General features: G+C 34.5%; 1 protein-coding gene across 2 annotated transcripts in view; it reads left to right on the top strand.

Moving 5' to 3' along the window:
* The window catches only part of Dyrk2 (Dual-specificity tyrosine phosphorylation-regulated kinase 2), an 89,031-nt gene extending 75,322 nt beyond the window's left edge, over nucleotides 1–13,709 (top strand). For both annotated transcript variants that reach the window (XM_076135768.1, XM_076135767.1), the window contains exon 9: nucleotides 9,412–13,709. In XM_076135768.1, the coding sequence (XP_075991883.1) occupies nucleotides 9,412–9,601 (190 nt within the window). In that variant the 3' untranslated portion in view covers nucleotides 9,602–13,709. The remainder of the gene's footprint in view (nucleotides 1–9,411) is intronic.
* Nucleotides 13,710–19,458: the final 5,749 nt, after the last annotated feature.

Raw genomic sequence — 19,458 nt, forward strand, 5'->3', positions numbered from 1 at the left:
GGAAAACTTTATGTATACTATATATATAACTCCTCTGAATCTACAAAAAAAAATATCTTACTCTTACGTAACTAAGGGTTTTACGTAATGTTATTTTTAATCGTTTTATCATTCACTATTCTGTGTGATTGCATTGATTGCCCTTTTCCTTCTTTGAGGTCAATGGTTCGACAATCAACGGTGGCCATCTTTTGCCCTAAATTATTAGAATGGCATGTTTTACGTAATACTAACTCATTTGAATAACAAAATACGTTTATAGAAATACACTTAACATGTAATTAAAATTTTCCCCTCAGGCAATCTCCAGAAAGGTTTAGAAACGCAAATTGTTCTTTTGATTAAAATTATGTGACTATTGAAATAATGGTTCTAACTGGCAAATTTTACGTTATATTCTTTAATGCTTTAAGTTATTATTGTTTATATTAAATTATGAGGCTATGGAAAAAATATTCCGTTATATGCTTTAATGGTTAGTCCTAGCTCGTCTAAAATTTATTGGAAAGTTAAAACGTTTTTACAAATAGCATCTAAAATTAACAAACGAGTCGTCAGTAAATCAAAAATGAGACAAACCTGTCTATAATTGCATTGGCCGTGAAACATTCAAAATGCAAAAACTATCTGTATATATCTATCTCTTTCTAATGAACTATAACAATAACGTTTACCACACGTGTGAGAGATTATAATAATTATACGAGACATGAGAGTTCAATGTCGTGTGCCGTGAAATCTAGGTAGAAGGGTGAAAGTATGAGCATCCTCGACGCGAATTCACTTTCAACATGAATGGAGACCGCTTAACATTTCGCGACGACCAGTTTACCAAATTGACGAGGATTTCGACCGAAAATTTGTTTTTAAAGTGTTATTTTGGAAAATATTTTTACTTCCTTACACTATGTTGTTTTAGTTACACACTTTTAATTCTCATTTTTGTTACGACAATCAAATGCAATATCATACGAATAAATTTAAATTCTAAATATCCTTTTTTGATGCAAATACTTTATTTTTACCGTTTCGAAAAAAAAACCAGTTGGTAGTAGGGACCGTAATACCCATGGTTCGAAATAAATCAAAGATAACTAGAAAATTTCTTTAAAATCTTGTCATTTTTAAACTCATCACGAGCTAATAGAATTTTTATATTCAAAAATAATTATGATGCATAAAACTATCGTTACTTTTATGTTTGCTAGAAAATATTGCAAACATACAAACAATGGACATAAAGTACGTAAATGACAGAAATAAGTGAAATATGTAATAAAATTATAACAGAATGACAAGAAAAAATACAAAATGTTACAGATGCTATGTACAAGTTAACTATTTAGGTTAACGATCAGTTAAGTGTAATTCAATGCGGTTAGTGTATTGCGTGACCACATCTCTTATTTAAGTCCAGCATCATACATCTTCATCATAACTTCGGAAGTGTTACTATGTCACTTTGAGATCTACTTATGTAATAATTAGATTATAGATACATTAGAAATATGTAAAAAGAAAAAAATAGGAAAACTTCATAAAATCTGTTAATATGCACAGTATAAAAGGTTATTGACCTAGCGTCATTCTTGCAATAGTCAGTTTTATGAGACCTTCGTACGAAGGAAACACTTTAGATGTTCTTCTGAACAGCAAATCCGTGAATTTCTCCATCTGCATTTTTAAGCCACCTACCACGTGCTACTGACTTCTACAATCTCAAATATTGCGTAACTTAATCTTCTTTTTTCTATAAAATGGTAGCGATATCTTAACCAATTAACTATTTATCATATGATTTATATGTTAATATAGGGACAATAGTGCCTTAGTTCGAACCATCATCATCATGATTGGCCCTTATCCATCTATTGCAGATGATTCAGATTTAAGTAAGTTCAAAAGCAAGATAAATATTCAAAAGATCAAATCGATAAACGATTTCACGCAGACGTACTTTACATATCCAGATTACAGATCAATAGTCTATTGCAAATCGTACATCTGACATAACAAGCATTCCGATGAGCCGCAAGGTACAGCGCACGCATCATCTAACGCAGTGAAAGGTTACCGCCGAGTCTTGCCGCCAGTGACGTAACCACGCTAATACTGTCGCCGCTGTCGCCGACCTCAAACTATCTGCAGATGCGCAGATAGACGCGTTTTTAGATATAAATTGTGGTTTTTGTTAGACTTGAATAATTCTTTGGTAATTTGGTGTAAGTTACCTTTGGCTATTGTGGTTAGCATGTTTTAAGATGTGCTGTAGAATTGAATAAATATTGAGAATTCGAAAAAAAGGTTGATAAATTCTCGATGTTATTGAAATAGCAGTCAGTTTTTCAGATATCGCGGGTCTTAAATCTGCTCTACTAATTACAGTCGTGTTGACTACTTCGATTCTCGTTCACTACACCTATGCGTGATTTTTAGTCAGCCATAAAACATGCCCGTAGACATAAAATGCAAATTAGCCAACACGAACAAACCAACTGCACAATACTTTATCACCAGCCAACAAAGAAAGTGGCCGAACTGCATAAAACAAAACATTCGGAAGAACCTACAAGTATTGCTAATTTACGACAACACCTTACCTAACTCAGGCACGTAACGGTAAGGAAATGAGAATCAATTGACTAAGCGGTTTCTCTAGCAGCCGTTTACCTAGCATTTGCATCGGTAACTTAGAAATTACTTTGTTTGGACGCCAAATTGGATACGTGCGTAAACGTAGTTAAACACCGCGGAGGGAAATAAGCAATGGATGGGGTGACGTAATACAATGAGAAGGCAACTAAGATGCCTTGATGTCCGAGATTTAAATGACGTCATCAGTAGCTCGATTCTCTACCACTATCGACTACCGACAACCGGCTAGTTATCTAGATGTACCAAAATCTGATTAACGCATCTAACGCGCATTGTGGGAACTATTTTGGCAGGAAATTTAAAGTGTCAAACTTTCCATACTCGATAGTACCGACTGCTGAGAATCGCAATACAGATGATCAGTTTTCATTGATCTAAAAAAAATCATCACCTCGTCTATGAGTGGGAAAATACTGACAAAATGCCTTTGGATTTTAAACAACTAACATCTCCTTTGCTTAAAAAGCTTACTTCGTGTACGTTAATTCTTATCTAACATCATTCGTATAGTAAATCCATTTATTGCTTTACAAGTACAGTCCCTTTACCCTTATAAATAAACAAATACCATTCTCCATTCACCAATCCATTTGTAACAGTTTCCAACATTATTCCGCCATTAGCATTGATTTATTTCACCTGATATGTTCTGTCGTAATAAATTGTGAAGGGAACTATCGTCCAGTCGCCATTGTTAGCTGTTCTGATGGCACCTTCACTTCGCTTGCCTTTGCCTACCATCTGATTAGCACAGCCTGGGAAGCGGATGCCTAGATTGTGCTAATAAATTAATGGATTCCAAGTACTTCCATTCTAAATAGGCTTTGATTTCGCCATCTGGGATCTAGAAACCAAGATTTGATAGATATATCCGAATTTGGCATTATCGGCGCAGTTGTAACGAATGCGGCTTCTATGCAAAGTAAGAGAGATTTGTACTTAGTTTCAGGTTCACACAAAACGTTGTTTTGTAATGTTTCAAGTGACTGCCGAAAATCCTTGGCTGACCCTTTTGATTATTGTGACTGTTACTTCTTTACTTGGATATAAAAGTGAGGAATAGAGTTTACTCGACGTATAAATTTGGCCCTAGAAACTAATAGAAACTGAAGGCACTCCTGCACAGTTTAATAAATAAAAAATAAAAATCGTGAGACAACTCACACACGGTCATTTGATTCTAAAGAGCTTGTACTATAGCAATGAAATAACTGATAAACATACTTATATACTTCTAAATACATACTTACTTATACATATAGATAGATAGAAATAAAGTTATCAGAGCTAAGTTTTTCACATGCCTATTATTATATTCTATTTATATACTTCCCTATATAATAATACTATCTAATCTCATCTTATAAAACATTCGCATGTCTTCATACCACAGTATTACATAACAGAGGCTCAATAGAGTGCGTGTCATCTGAGTCGCTACTGCGCATTATAAGAGGATTAACTTGATCTCATAACTTAATATAAAAGACTGTATGTAGTGAAAGATGTTACTAATTTATTGTAAATTTTCGAAAAATTGTTGGATATTATACAGCAATGGTGCGGTTTTGGTACCACGGAATAATAACTTCTTTTTCTTTATTTTCTCTTAGTGAGTCTCTTTTGTTGCCCTGATAAATACTTAAAACGTAACAATATAAATCTCTAATGCTGACCATAGCCCTCAGACAAAAAGCCCACATCCGGGAAGCAAGCAGAACTTAAATATGCATAATAATAAATAACAATAACAGTGTGTGTTTAATAGACTCTATATACCAAAGTCACCGAACGGCTGATTTAATTTATAGGTAGGTATTTAACAAACGGAATTAGGTGAAATTGAGTTTTATATCTACTACTCTACAATTTCATCTCCCACCTGCTTAACCCAAGTAAATCCACAGCTTGAACTAGTATAAGCCAGCTAACGTAACTCGATTACACAAGCCTAGGTCTTCCTATGACATATGATTAACACGGCTGTTCACATTCGCGGCCCGTCTCACAGCGGTCACGCACCGATGTTGCGACACCCTGCCTTTACATGCTTCCTTGTGCCTGTGCACCTTAAAACACTTTTATATTGACCGACAATTTTTATAATAATTTTTTTTACTACTGACAAATTCAAAATTTAAAATTTTCCCTATCCTAAAACGTTACATTCTTACAATAAAACAATCAATGAAAATACTACCCAAATCTTCCGGCTTCATCGGGAAACAACTAGGAAATAAGCATGCTGTCAAAAGAGCTATAATTGGTCAACTTTATCCGCAAATTTCTGTTAAAATTCTTAATTTTTTTTACGCATTACATCATTATAGAGCGTAAGGAGCTTATATTTGTGGAAATATTTATAAACTATGTTAAAAACAATTACCACTCGTACAATTTTATAAAAAAATACACTAATTATTCGGTATCGTCGTCGTCACGGAACCGTGTCGTCCAGTATAAAAACTCTCAAATGCTAATTCTGTAGATAATTAAAGCGGCTGTTTAAAATATGTGTAGTGATTAGAAGGATGTTTAGTGATGGTAATATGTTCGGTAATTACCTGCGTATTGTGTGCGGTGACAATTGTTGCCGTGACTTACTGGCTCTTATGAAATATACGTTTAACTATTGTTCCTGTGACTAATAAGTAACATAGCTATGAAGTGCCCAAGAGAAAATTTAAGAGAAGAAAAGACTGCTTAGCGTATCCAAGGTGCCTACAGAAGCTCAAACCTTAGAAACCTGTCTCTCTTAAATGTTAAAGGACCAAGATTTTGAAGATCCAAGCGTTCTCTCCTCAAACAAACATAAAGATATTTCCCTTGGATTGAAAAAAATATCCCTCATTCCCAAAACCAAGCCTTGATCCTAAAGAGGTAAGCAGAGAGCAAAGTAATTATTTTTTTACGATACCTGTTCAAAAATATTGTATACAAAGTTAGGAATCTCGAGAAATGTACTTGTTAAATCAATATCTGTATTGCAACATGGCAATTATTTTTATCAATACTATTTGTGGAATTCGCCTTAAAACCAGGATCTCTATCAAAGTCAACAAAAATTTTTAATAACACATAATTCATTGTATCCCGCGTTCCGACATTTTACAAATTAATTGTTAAATGTTCTACAAGGGACAAATATTTTTATATCTTTATCGATTACGACATGTGGTTGAATTATTAATGTGTACTGGGCCCGGCTGCTCGCAAAAGTGACTGTTATCTCCTTGATCCAGATATACTGTGCCTATAATGTTTGGCTACCAGTTGGACATTAAATAACGACTTACAAAAGTATAGAAGAGCTTTTCCATAAAAAAAAATCATTTATTTCCCAAGACTTATTTGATAAGGATTTTCTTTCGGAATTAGGAAGAGGGTAGACCTCGAAATCCCATGCTGAGTTAAGAGGGTTTTTTTTTCGTAGCCTGTTTGAGTGTCCCACTGCTAGGCAAAGGCCCCCCTCTCTTACAAATCTTATTATGGACGGCAAGATCCGGCCAGTCCTTTTTAAATGCGTCCAGGTCATCCCGCCATCTCCGTTTGGGTCTCCCGTGTCTGCGATGACCATCTTCTGGCACCCATGTTGTTTTTATTCTTCTTATTTAATTATGTACTACCTTACTGCGTTTAAATATCTTCTTGAATGTTTGGACGAGAGCAACTTGATTCTTGTTCTAAAATGAGGCAACTGCGACCATTTGTTTGCAAAGTACTGTAATGAAATTTGTTCTTATAAGGCTTTTACAATCAGTGGTTTCACAATTTACAGAATGTCATGTCTTCTCGTGAGAACCCAGGCATTTTTTTTTGATCTTAGGCTTTTATATCCAAGGCCTTTATGCCTTTGATAGGTATTAAAGAAGTATTATTTGTAAGCACAAGTTTCATAAAAACAATAGTTAGCGTCATTCGCAGATAATACGAATATATGTATATTGAACATGAGATTAATATCGCATTGCTGCACCCCGCCACCCCTTACTTACTTTTACACTGAAAAAGGTTAGTTCAGTCAGGTTTATCATGTTGACTTTATCCAGGTTCATTGACTAATCGTATGGTAAGAAGTAATAAATTCCTCTGATTAATAAACTTCGAATCATGCATATTACTCCATAACGTCTTCCTCTACTGTTAAAGTATTTTCCTATATGGTCTTATTAGGTACTTTCTTAAGGATGTTACATCCTCGACTAGTCATATTACGACATTAGTCGTATCATCATACAGACTGACTGTCCAACACATTACGTCAATCGCGATTGAAACATTGACGGTGTTCTCAAGACATGACAATAGGACATTGCACTCAACAATGCACGTCAATCTGATTGGTGATCTAGATAGTGTATTCATTTGCAATTATTGTTATGACATAGTGCTTGTAAGAACAATTGAATCAATAAAATGTGGGTATAGTCTTTTTTAATATACAGAATGAGAAGTCTTCTGTAGTACAAAGAGAATGACATGCATATATATCACGCCTGTTGTACCCAAAGTTACCAGCGGAGGTTACCCGCGTTTCGGCATTAACAATGTTAGTCCCATGGAATAAGGAGTAAGCCTATTGTCATATACTGGGAACGTTGCCGAACGCCGGACTACTATTGAGAATACTCCATTATAGATTAGCAAGAGACCAAAAACACTTCGTCTAGAGAAACATACCTCGGGGTTTGCTCGATCGAGTAAAACCCTGTGTGAGTACGGAGCTTTAAGCTCCGTACTCACACAGGGTTTTACTCGATCGAGCTAAACTGTCGAGTTAAACCCATGGCATGGGCTTTCGTCCACACATTCAGCATTTATCTATCGAGTGAGGCGCACCGTTCAGTATTCACCGGTCCGTTCGAGCCAAAGGATGTCTGTGCTACAAAGGAAACGGTGGCTGTATTTAGCAAATCTCGCAGTTCTTAATTATAAAAGAATTAAAGAAAATGAAAGAAACACCTTTGGAATAAACTCGTAAATCCATTTTTTTATTCTACACGTGTTTTCACGACGATCATCAATGGCGGACTGACGCTCGAATCGCGCCACTCGCGGTTACGTACACACGCTTGAGTCAAGCTCGACGGCTCGCTTCGAGTAAGTGCGAAGGAAATTAGTTTTATTTAATTCCATCGAGCCGGCTCAATGCGAGCCTTCGAGCTGTGAGTTTTGCGGTCCACACATTGATTTTTACTTGAATTCGAGTAATACTATCGAGTAATACCGTGTGTGAGTACCCAGCTTTAGATACAACACCGATCATTCCACAGAGGCAATCTAAAGAATGACATGTACATATATTATGTAGGTATATGAATACAGATAGTGGTTACTACTGGTTACCTAGTGTCACTATGTTCTGAAAAGTTGGAGGGCCTCGGTTTCTCACAATTTTTGTTTATGTTTTTTACATGATGGCGACTGCTTTCATGCACTTGGTTACTCTCACAGCAAGTTTTTTTTATCTTCAAAAAGAACCTCTAGTCTCTTTACTACGCCTACATATTGTATGTCCATACACAGGATACAAGCCGACCATGTGAGCTCCATTACCTTCCATTATATATTACACTTAATAAACCACTTATTAACTCTATCGAGAAAACAAAATCATGTGCAAAAAACATTTCGAATAATATTGCAAACTAAACAGACTGTACACTGTAGACGGGTTTCCGTTCAAACTAGTATATTTCGCAAAAGGAAGTGTTCCGATGTAGATTGCTAATATTGGCCAATCTATACTAATATAATAAATGCGACAGTATTTCTGTCTGTTCACTTTCATGAATAATCTGCTGGTTTTCAAGCAATTAAGTGTAGGTTGCTGAAGACTCGGGAACAAAAGCTTTTTGACTGCTTCCCTGGTGTAGTTTAAGGTCTTCACGCCGCTACCATAGCCACGGTTCAATTCCCCTAGGTCGTGGCTTCGATTCTACTAAGAATAATCATTTGTGCGATCCAAAAATCGCTGTTTCGGGTCTGGTCGTACTTTGTTTGTATGTTTGTAAAAGCCCCCGTGACACAAGAGGAATTCTTATTGTGGGAATTGTCTATTTGAACAATAAAAAGACAAAAAACCAAGAAAGGCATCTTTTTTTATAAGCATACCTTAAATTGCGTGTCTAATTACGCATCAGCTTGTCCTACAAATATAATAATTATGCGAAATTTTGTGACAATGTATATATGGGTCATAATATTACTATACTATATTTTTAGGCGGATAATGTCGCGGGCAGAAAGTAGTGGTAATACAGTACCAATTATGGTCAGATGTAACATTCTAATAAACTAGTAGTTAGGGAATCGTTAGAGAATGTTAGTGGTGAAATAAGACTGCACTCAAATTGGTGCCGCTGCGTTTACTTATGTTGTAAACTTTATAAAGATGGCTATAACGTTTTAGAAGTTATTTCACTTGATATTACACCAACGCGCTAAAGTTTCATGTTAATATCAGAACTTCAAATTAAAAGATTTATTCCTGTTATGTCACATACGCCATACGGCATTACCGAAAAAATTACTACCATATCGAAACTAATAAATTGTCCTGGCCTTAATCGTTTTAAGGACCAAATTATCATAACTACTTATTTTGGATTTAATTTGCTAAAATCGTAACTCGGGCCTTTAGTTTCGAAACCTACGATCTTATTCTCTCTCATACTTTAAAATCTACGAAAAAAACTATTGTGTCAACAAAAATTAACCATCATCCATTATCCTTAATACCTTTCTTTTTTGCAGATGGGATCCAAAACGTAGGATCACGCCTACCGAAGCCTCCCGCCACGAATTCGTGACTGGCTGTGCTCTAGGCACGGCGCCTGCAGGAGTCCTGGCCCTCCCTCGGCTGGCCCCTCCTCGGCAGACGAGGGGAGCTCTCCTGCACTCCCAGTCGGCTGGAGACGTCGCTGCCATGCTGGGCAGGGCGTGACCTAAAGACTCCTGAGCAAGGGTCGGTTCCAGCAGGCTGCCTTAGTGAGGGTTCGATACAGTAGGTGTGCTTTGTGGACTCGATGTAGGCTGTAGGACTTTTTTGTTAGGCCTCATTTATATAAGTACTTATAGAAAATTGCGTAGGGCAAGATTTTAAAGTTTTGCAAGATTTTTTAGTTTAAGATCAATGGTGCAATGCAGTTTGAAATTACAAGCAAACACAAGTATATTAATCTATGATCAAAAAACAAGATAATTGTAGAGATATGGATAATATTATGCGCTTCTGTCAAAACTTTACATTGGACAGGCATATTTACCAATATACACTTAATTAAGAACGCCCAAACAGTTTACTATGGTGCAAATATTGCATGTTGATGAAACCCACGCAGTAAAGCTCAAACAGTGATTAATAACTAATTATACGGTATTATAATTATACCATAATATTGGCAACCACTGGTCAAGTGGGAGCCGGGAACTCGATCTGAAAGGTTTCTGCAACGTATTCAAAAACTAACTTGTTCTTGGATACTGGCAAACATTTTAAATGGGTCTTGGGGTAGTTTGATCGTATCCAAGGGAATGTAACTTTTAGTGATCTTGCAAATAAGGAAAGCAGTAGTTGAGTCGAGCCTAAGACTGGTGAGGATGGTTTTATCTCCTACTGATTCAAGAAAATACGAGAGCAATTTTAATTTCTCTTTTATAGAATCATGGCTGTTGAATTAAAGTTACATGGAGTACGCCCAGGCTAGCTATTTAAAATGTACTATCTCTTGGGAATCGAACCTAAAACCTAGCAACCACATAAACAATCACGTTAACCTTATATAGTACTATGTAAGTCCATGGTTAATATCTGATCATTAAGCGCGGAACCCTGTTCTAAAGTATATTACTCAACAGATCATCACACTATACGAGTGTTCTTGCTTTAATTTTGATGAACGTTTATTGTACAAGCAATTACAATATGGCTGTCGATACGTCAATCAACTTTTTTAGTCGATCACGAGTGGGGTTTGCAAATTGAGATTTCTGCATCTTGTAACTGAGGTATATTCTTTATAATTACACTGCGAGAACGGCTGAAATATTTTGAAACGGGTTTGATTGCACTATAAAGTTTCTTTAAGGTTCCTTGATCTCAGTTAGTGACTAAGTTTTCAATAATTTAAAGTACTTTCTCGTACAGTATTGTAAAAAGTGCCAAATTTTATTGTATTTTTATAAAATACATGCCAAGTTTACAATGCCTATTAATTTACAACGAAATTTATTTATTATTAGAAGCATTAGTATCATGATTAATACTATAATGTACTTATTTTCTATGTAACTTTAGCTATTTGTTTTTGTTCAAAAGCCTGCTCGAGTCCCACAAATAAAAGCATATAGTAAGAAAGGTGTATCTGTCATATCTCTGAATATCATTGTTCTTTTGGAAAGCGTAGTGGTTCCAGCCCATCGTAGCGTTATCCTGAGTTAGACCTGCCATCTTGACTGAACTGAGACATAGTACAAGATGAAACAAGTCACTCATATCAAGGCATGGCTCTACTTAGACAAATATATTTAACACGGAATGACTGCGTTCGAAATTGCGAGGGAAATTAATTAGACTAGTCGAATTATTGGTGCCAGGAAAGTAGCAAACGTTTTTTAGATGGCTTGAAACGTTGTTTTATCGATGCTAGATAGACTAGGTGCTTTTTAAGTATATTTTAAAAATTGAAAGTTACTTAGTACCTACTGGTTAAATAAAGTAATAACTCGAAATAGTTAATAAAGATTTTGATTCTTATAACTAGAAAAGGAAAGTAGGACGTGAGAGATAAAGAGTGTTACGACTATAGTCTATTAATTTCATTCGCAATTATACTAATAAGCAGAAGTATTTAAGTACTTCTCACTTACAAAAATACCTTGATGTACTCTAGGCTTGCTCGAATCACAATAAAGCGATCGACTAAACCACTAGTCTACTTATTTAGAAATTACGACTACTTTAATTATTGATTTACAAATAATTTGTTTACTATGTAAATGTTTTTAAAGCAATTTTAGTTTCTTATTGAGGCTATAATTTAATTTAAGAGTTAACTAAGAATTTACTTATTATTTAGAATTAAGAAGAGAGTTTCTGACTAATTTATTTGTTTAAAAAATCAAATATAAAACAGAGTTTTGAGTTTGTAATTTGATTAGTCTAATCAACAGACTAATCGTTTAGTTCGATCGTTTTATGAGTGATACAGTTGAATAGTTAACTGTATAGAATAATAGTCGAAATCGGGTATTTAGTTGTAAATGTTCTAGTGATTGTGATGTTGTAGAATTTTGTAAATTCATTATTACATTAGATAAGATATCTAAGCTTTAAATAACCAAAGTGTTGATAGTTAAGTAGTTAATCCTTTCACTGGTTGTAAGTTGACTATTTTAATTTAGTTCGACTAATTTGCGGTGTTTGACAACAGTTTTTAGTGAGAATATAACGTGATAATAAAAAAAAAGATGCGAAATACAAATAGCTTAAACAAAAAATAATTCGGCGATAATAAGTATAGAATACTTTTAAGTTATTTGCTCTTTTAATTTTCAATAGATCGTTACAATTGAGAAAATGTGATGTTTGAAAATTGAAATAACCTCAGATCGAAACCACAGATGTTTGATAAATGAAGTTAGTTATTGTAAGCAATGTCCTCTTTTAAACTTAATAGTAATGGCTTTTTCACTTCACAAATGATCTCATTACGAAATAAGTAAAGTTTTTTGAGTCGTGCCTAAATTACTTCACTGTCAGTACTTAAATATTGTTCTTACTATTTATAAAAATATCGACAAGAATGGCATATAATAATTGAACTAGTCGGTTTGTCCGCAAGCGACTAGTCTAATTATTATGCTGCGATAAACTAGTCGTATTTTGTGAGTACTAAGAATAATACTTAAACGGTTAAATAATGTATGTTAGGATGTAGTTGTGACTTTTGTTCTAGAATAATGAACGGACCAAACTCTTTGGTTCTGTAGCTTTGATATCCGTGCGTATTAGTTAAATACATCGAATTCAGTTTCTATTAAATATTAGTTTATTTATAAGTTTTAATTGTTTATCTAAGAAAGTATGAAAAGGGAGATAAATGTTGAAATACCTGAAATATACTGTCGTTTTAAGTTGCCCGCTGTGGCCGGTGAGTTGCTTGATTGTTGCGTTGAAGTTGCGATTATGTTTCTAGCGTCGCAATCTAAAAATGACAGTGTATTTCAGGCCTTAAATAATTTTATATAGAAGTAATTCATTCTGTTACAGTTTAAGATAGCCATATTCACGAAAAATGCTCATTTAACCTAATAATATAAGGCGATAAAATTCCACTTCTTAATTTCTTATAATTTTCAAACTTTTCTTTGAAGCTATGACATTTCCATATTTTCTTAGAAAACTCTCTTCTATAACAATTCCTTTATATAAGGAATTGCTTTTAGTTTTATTTCTTCATAATAAAATGTACTACTTAAGGCAATCTTCTGATAGATCTTTCTAGATTTAGTAAGAATTTGTTACTCCTAGGAAAATGGTCTAAGAACTGTATATACTCTTATCATATTAGTTTAGGATAGGCCAAGCCAAACTGTGAATTGAAATAAGTACTCATTAATATTTAGTTAGATTTAGTTGTGTGTTCAAACGAGAAAGCATTTCCGCAACGATTATAATCATCCAAACCTCTTTAAAAGCTTGTGATTGGTTGTAAAAAGCTTGTAAAAAAGACAACATAGATACAGCTTTATTCTATGAAAACTACCTTTTTTAATGATGCCGTCAGCAATGGTAGCAGTTGTGGTGTTGCCAGCAACATATCGTTGCTCAGTCGTCAACAACTAGTTGCCTTACGAACGTCGTTTGAACCCACAATTAAGATATTAGCGGAACAAAGTGTTTGTGATTTTGATGAATACAATTAGATCTAGCCAATGGTTGTTATACCTGTGTAATGTATATGTATCACTATGTATGTATATCGTATGTATCTATACGTAACCTATTTGTTCTTATGGAATCGTCATGATTAAAGTTCTTCCAAATGCAAGATGTCGTTTCATTTGTGCACTAACAAGGTATTTTTTTTATTATCTTAGTGGATCGAACTACAAATCACGGTACAACGAATTATTTTCTTAGGACGGGTAAGTAATTGTGTTGTTTTATGAAATATTCAGTTGGAGTAAAGATTTAACATGATATGCAGATAAACATCTGTGGAAAAAATGCATTGGCGTGTGGAATGTGGCGATTAGCTCGGATTCCAAAAGTTATACATTGACATACATAAAATCACGCCTTTTGCCAATAGGCGTAGGTAAAGACCAAAGAATTTTATCGTTATTGAAAAAGTTATATTGCCTTTTGCAAACATCCATATTGCAAATAGGATAATTTAAATTCTTTAAAATATCGCCTCCAAAAGGTAGTAAGCCACATTAAGAACACTTAGATATATTTATGTCTACTTTTCCTTGTGAACTTTTGTACTCTTGAAACTGATAAAAGCGATCGCGAATCTCTTGAACTGACAAATACATCAATTAATGATACTACATCAACGAACACAATTAATCAATTAAAATACTATTTCCTAGTTCAATTCACGGCGTTTTTAGTCGCTCAAACAATTATACACCAAGATAAGTCGTATGTAATTGTGCTAAAAAGTAAAACGTCGCCTTCCGTCACGGAATGAACTGCTGTTACTCTGTGACAATAGCGAGATGATATCTACTGTTATTCAATGTGGACGATAGTATCTGGGAGCGGTAAAATGGCGTTAGGAGTTGAATGTTTTTAACTTTTGTGTGTATTGGTGTATGGTGTTACATGTTTTAAGTCTACATTCAGCCATCTAATAAAGTATCTCTACTGAGTAATGGTCATTCCTTATAAAATATCTTTAGCTAGAAGATAAATAGTTGGGCTTTCAAGCCACATTTGTTATTTCTTTCTATATAGGCCTCATCCTACTTGGAAATATGCTGCAGAGAATTTGGAAGGGCGAGTTGAGTTTATGCTGAATAAGGAATATACATTATGGGTTTATGCTGAATAAGTAATATACGTTGCTGGGCAAGGGTTTCCTCAAATTAGGGTTTTACCAAAGTTAAGAAAGAAATGAGCAATAGACGCCCTACATAAAGAACTTTACTCGAACGAGCAATCGATATGAGTTCAATATACGGCTCAATCCAATAAAGTATTCGGTAGTTCGGACTACATAAATATTGTCTTATTTTATATCCAAAAACATCAAATATAGTAGTTTCTCAGTTCAAATAAGTGACAATTTACCACCATAATTTTAATTCCCTTCACACGTAGCATCACCTACATAGTCGTGCAATAATTAACAAGTTGGTCGCAACGTATAATTGTGGTGTATTGCAGTATTACCGACGTTACCGCGCTCCCTGCGTTACCGTAGCCGACATAACCGTGATATGAACAAATTGACACGGTACTGTAATAGGCACTAGCTTTTATAATACACGATACGGGAACGACTAGACTACGATTTGAAAACTGCAACAAGGCTGCAGTTTGTCGTTACTATAATAATAGTTCTAAATTAAGCTAATTCAAAAATACTAATGAAGAAATGTATAGACGTAACATACTAGTAGGTATGGAACTGCGTAAAACAAATTACAGCCTGTTTGCACGTTACATCAAAAAAGCAGCGTGAAAACCACAAAGTTGAAAAACGTCGATGTATTTGGTAATTTCTTTCTATAATTTTAGAATTATCTACAAAGGTTTGATTGATAGCAATATATTACTAAAAAAAGCATTTGTTTTTACTCGATATCTTGCATTAATATATTCTGCAAAAAAATGAAGATCCTCATTCCAAATATCGTCATGATATCGTGGTCGTATCGTCCCCGTCTCATCTAAACCTTCACAGTCCGCTGGTTCATAAAGCTCTGGATCAGACCACCTTTCACTGTTACCAATGCGCTGTTGCAACAGTGTCCTAGCCACTGTGGGAATGACCGGGTCCAGTCAGCGCTAGCCGCTTTACTTTCTCAAAGCCTCGACCCATATTGACCAGGTATGCGACTGTTATATATAACGTTTAGCAACACTTAGGAGGGATTCATACCATTTTAATCCAGTAGTATTCTGATGATATGATATCGGGGAGCTATGATAAAGTTCGAGGAGAGGACAAACAATTTTTGAAATCCGTTAATACTTTTTGCATGTTCATAGTAACAGTCGTTATGAGTAACTTGATTTGTTCTAAGGAATCTCAAGATCCAAACTGCAATTATTATGCAGTCTTTTTCTTATAGTTGGTATCCTTATATAAATTCCTTTTTTTCAGCAACAGCGTAACAAGGTTCGGTTTTCCGTTATTTATGTCTACTCTATAGTTACTGTAAACATGTAAAAAGTAAGTTTCTAAAAATAGCAATACGAGTTTCAAAGGTAACGAAAGTTAAAATAAAAATATAAAAGTATTTTGAAGATTCAAAATAATAACTATAAATATTTATCAAACCGTTAGCTGTCATATCTTGAATACTGATCCAAATATTGCAAACGTGCCTGTTCAAACCGAGCTTTAGCGCGAAACAAGCCTAACTGAAAATGCCACCTTCTCAGTACCAGTGCTTCTGTTTCGATATTAGATAGTTACTATTAGCTAAGCCTTTCATAAGTCTAGCAATAGACTTAGTAATATTTTGTAAGAGATAGCAAATAAATGTGTAACAGTTAGTTTATGGGCTGTTAGTAAAAGTTCAACTTCGAACGGTTATTATGTGGTGAAACATTTAGAACGCATTCCTTGATTAAAGCTATTTTGTTACGATAACGTATTACGAATCAAATTAAAAATGTTTGAGTAATGTTTGAGTAATAATTCTATCTGCTGAATTGGTATAATGTATTGTCTAATTTAGCAGTATCGAAATCAATGGCCTGCAAAGGCATCTCTTTACTTACTTTACTATATACCTACGACTTACCAGACGCGTCTGTGTATACAATATACAAGTAGAATTATGTTTAAGAAAAGTTTGCGTAAAAAAAATACATAGCGCATTTTCATGCCGTTTTTACCACGAGCATAATCATTAGTAACATTTCTTTTCTTAAAGATTCATCCGGTTTTGATGTCAATATTGAACATGGACTACATGGACATAAACAGTACAACTCTGTCGGACCTGGTAGTTTGTAATTACTTACATAATTCTATTCTACAACAATTATATTACAATAAAAACAAAACTGAAATTTCCGAGAATCAGGATCGGGAGTCGACCTAGGGACATCTTCTGGAGTCCAATAAACTACAAATAAAACACAATTTAACGTGCCTTCCGAAACACGGGGGAACTCAACATGTTAAAGATGGTCACCCATCCTCAGAACAACCTCGGCAAGCGTAGCTTAACTTCAGAGATCGATCCGCGCGGCTGTTGTTTACTAAGCCTGTTCTCCTCAGGAGTGAACACGTTCTACATCATAAATCAAAGATGTTATTGTAAGGACACGGATGCATTACTCAACAGATCTAGATAAACACTAGAAGACCCGACAGACGTTGTCCTGTCTACACGTCTCTAATTTGTTTTAATAATCAAAACCATTCTCAGATCCCCTTGAACACACACAAAAAATTTCATCAAAATCGGTCCAGTCGTTTAAGAGAAGTTCAGTGACACACTTACAGAAGAATTATATATATATAAAGACGTAAATCAAAGATGTTATTGTAACGATACAGATGCGTTATTCAACGGATCTAGATAAACATATGACGTGTGAGGCGTGACAATGATATGAATATCTATACTTTATTATTCACAGCGAAGGTTCCCGTGTATGCAGATTTATGGAGATGGTAAGAGAGAAACTGTGTTATCATGGCGGGTTCTTTACAATAATTTTTTTGCATTTTTTTTCTATGAAGGTATATGTTTTCTACATTTTGCATTGTCCTTTTTTGCGTCAAAATAGAGCGACGGATTAACTTATACTTTTTAGTTCTTTAGAAGTCGCAAATTTCACTTATTATTATTTCACTTTTTTCGGGTATATTTGTAAGAAATAAGCACTTGATGGTACGGATACCGCTTTTAAAATACTTTTTCCCTCAATCCACTTTGTAATAAAATATTCTTACTCAATAGCAAATCCCAGGCATTATAGTCCCATTTAATAGTTTATACAAAAGATCACATTCTGATACTATTAAGACTAATAGAATCAACCCGACACTACACAATATTATCAAAACGAAATCATTTCAAAAAACATTCAACAGTTTTACAAAGCGCCATTACTAGGGAGTACTCACGATAGCTCAGTGTGAGAAGGGCCTAAGTAATGCACAATTATGGGAACGTTACGACATTCTGATAAGCCGTGTGAAAGCCGTGCTTAGTTGCAGGCAAATGCATGTGCAATGTTAACGTCTTAGTTGAAAACTATGGGAAAAGAAACACGCCACCATTTAGACAAACCATCATTTAAAACATCTAAGGAATCCTCCTGCCATTTGACTGCCTCCGTGGCGCTGTGGTTTAGGTCGCCACGCCGCTACCATGTCGTGGGTGTGATTCCCACATGGGACAATAATTATTTGTCCCCGCGACACAGGAGTAATTTTTAGTGCGAGAGTTGTCTTTTTTAAAAAGAAAGAAAAATCCGTCTATCGAAAAAAAAAACACGAAGAAGAAAAAAATACAGTCAAAAATGTACATTTTCTACTGAACTTAGCTAAAAACTAGTCTTCTATAATGCGCAATATCAGAACATAACTTAAAGAGAAATAAATTATTGTTACCTTGTACCTCGGAAAGAGTTTAAAACCGTGACACTCGACATCGAATAATCTATCCAAAAGATAAAGTATGTAAACAACTGAAAAATACCTCGTGATAATAGCTGACTGAAACACGGGCTTAAAATCTTAATTACGATAACTAAACCTTTTACATAATTATATTCATTTATAGACCGTAGAAAGATACATGTTTTAAACATTATTTCAAAAAAACATTTCAATAAATGTTTGTTCAGCACATCAAAGCCCTTTCTAATTCGTACACATAAGCTACGCATATGTTTTTATGATAGCCATAAAAACGCCGCATTTGCCACAGATCCCTAACGTTTTGATTTTGCGCTTTCTAATACCATAGAATAATATTAGTTCTATACAATAAAGAATAGCGTAGGCTTTAGAAAGTTACCTTTTAATTAATATGAGAGTTATTTACGAATTATCATTGTGATATATCGTTTTGGGAAAAAATAATTAACAATCTTCTTAATAAAATGCTTGTCTTATGTAAAGGACATAAGACATTCATTTTATTACATTAAAAAATATCGAAAACCTTCTACTTTTTTGATAGTCGGTTTAAAAATTATTTGCAAAACCTAATGTAAATAATTTTGCGAGACTCAGATGAAACTAATAAATCAATGGAATAGCTAAACATCTTGTGTAATGTAGGAAAAAGCAAGCACAAAAAAAAACATTAGCTCCAGTTTCAGGAATGAATAATCATAAGTAAGAACCTTAATAGTCCAATGTCCATTATTCCTTCAGAAAAGCTTCCACTGCTATTTTCCGATGCACCAACAGACTCCAACAATATGCTGCATATGATCTGTATTTATATCAAAAACAATCAACCAAGTAAGCCTTCTAACCTTCCTACAAAACAAGCATTCCTAAGACATTATTATACCTGCCACAAATAATAACAAACAGTACATACATCAAAGCATCTTGTCCCAAATTACCATTACTTAACTCTCAA

Source organism: Anticarsia gemmatalis, chromosome 3, assembly GCF_050436995.1.
Source record: "Anticarsia gemmatalis isolate Benzon Research Colony breed Stoneville strain chromosome 3, ilAntGemm2 primary, whole genome shotgun sequence".
Classification (NCBI taxonomy): Eukaryota; Metazoa; Arthropoda; class Insecta; order Lepidoptera; family Erebidae; genus Anticarsia; species Anticarsia gemmatalis.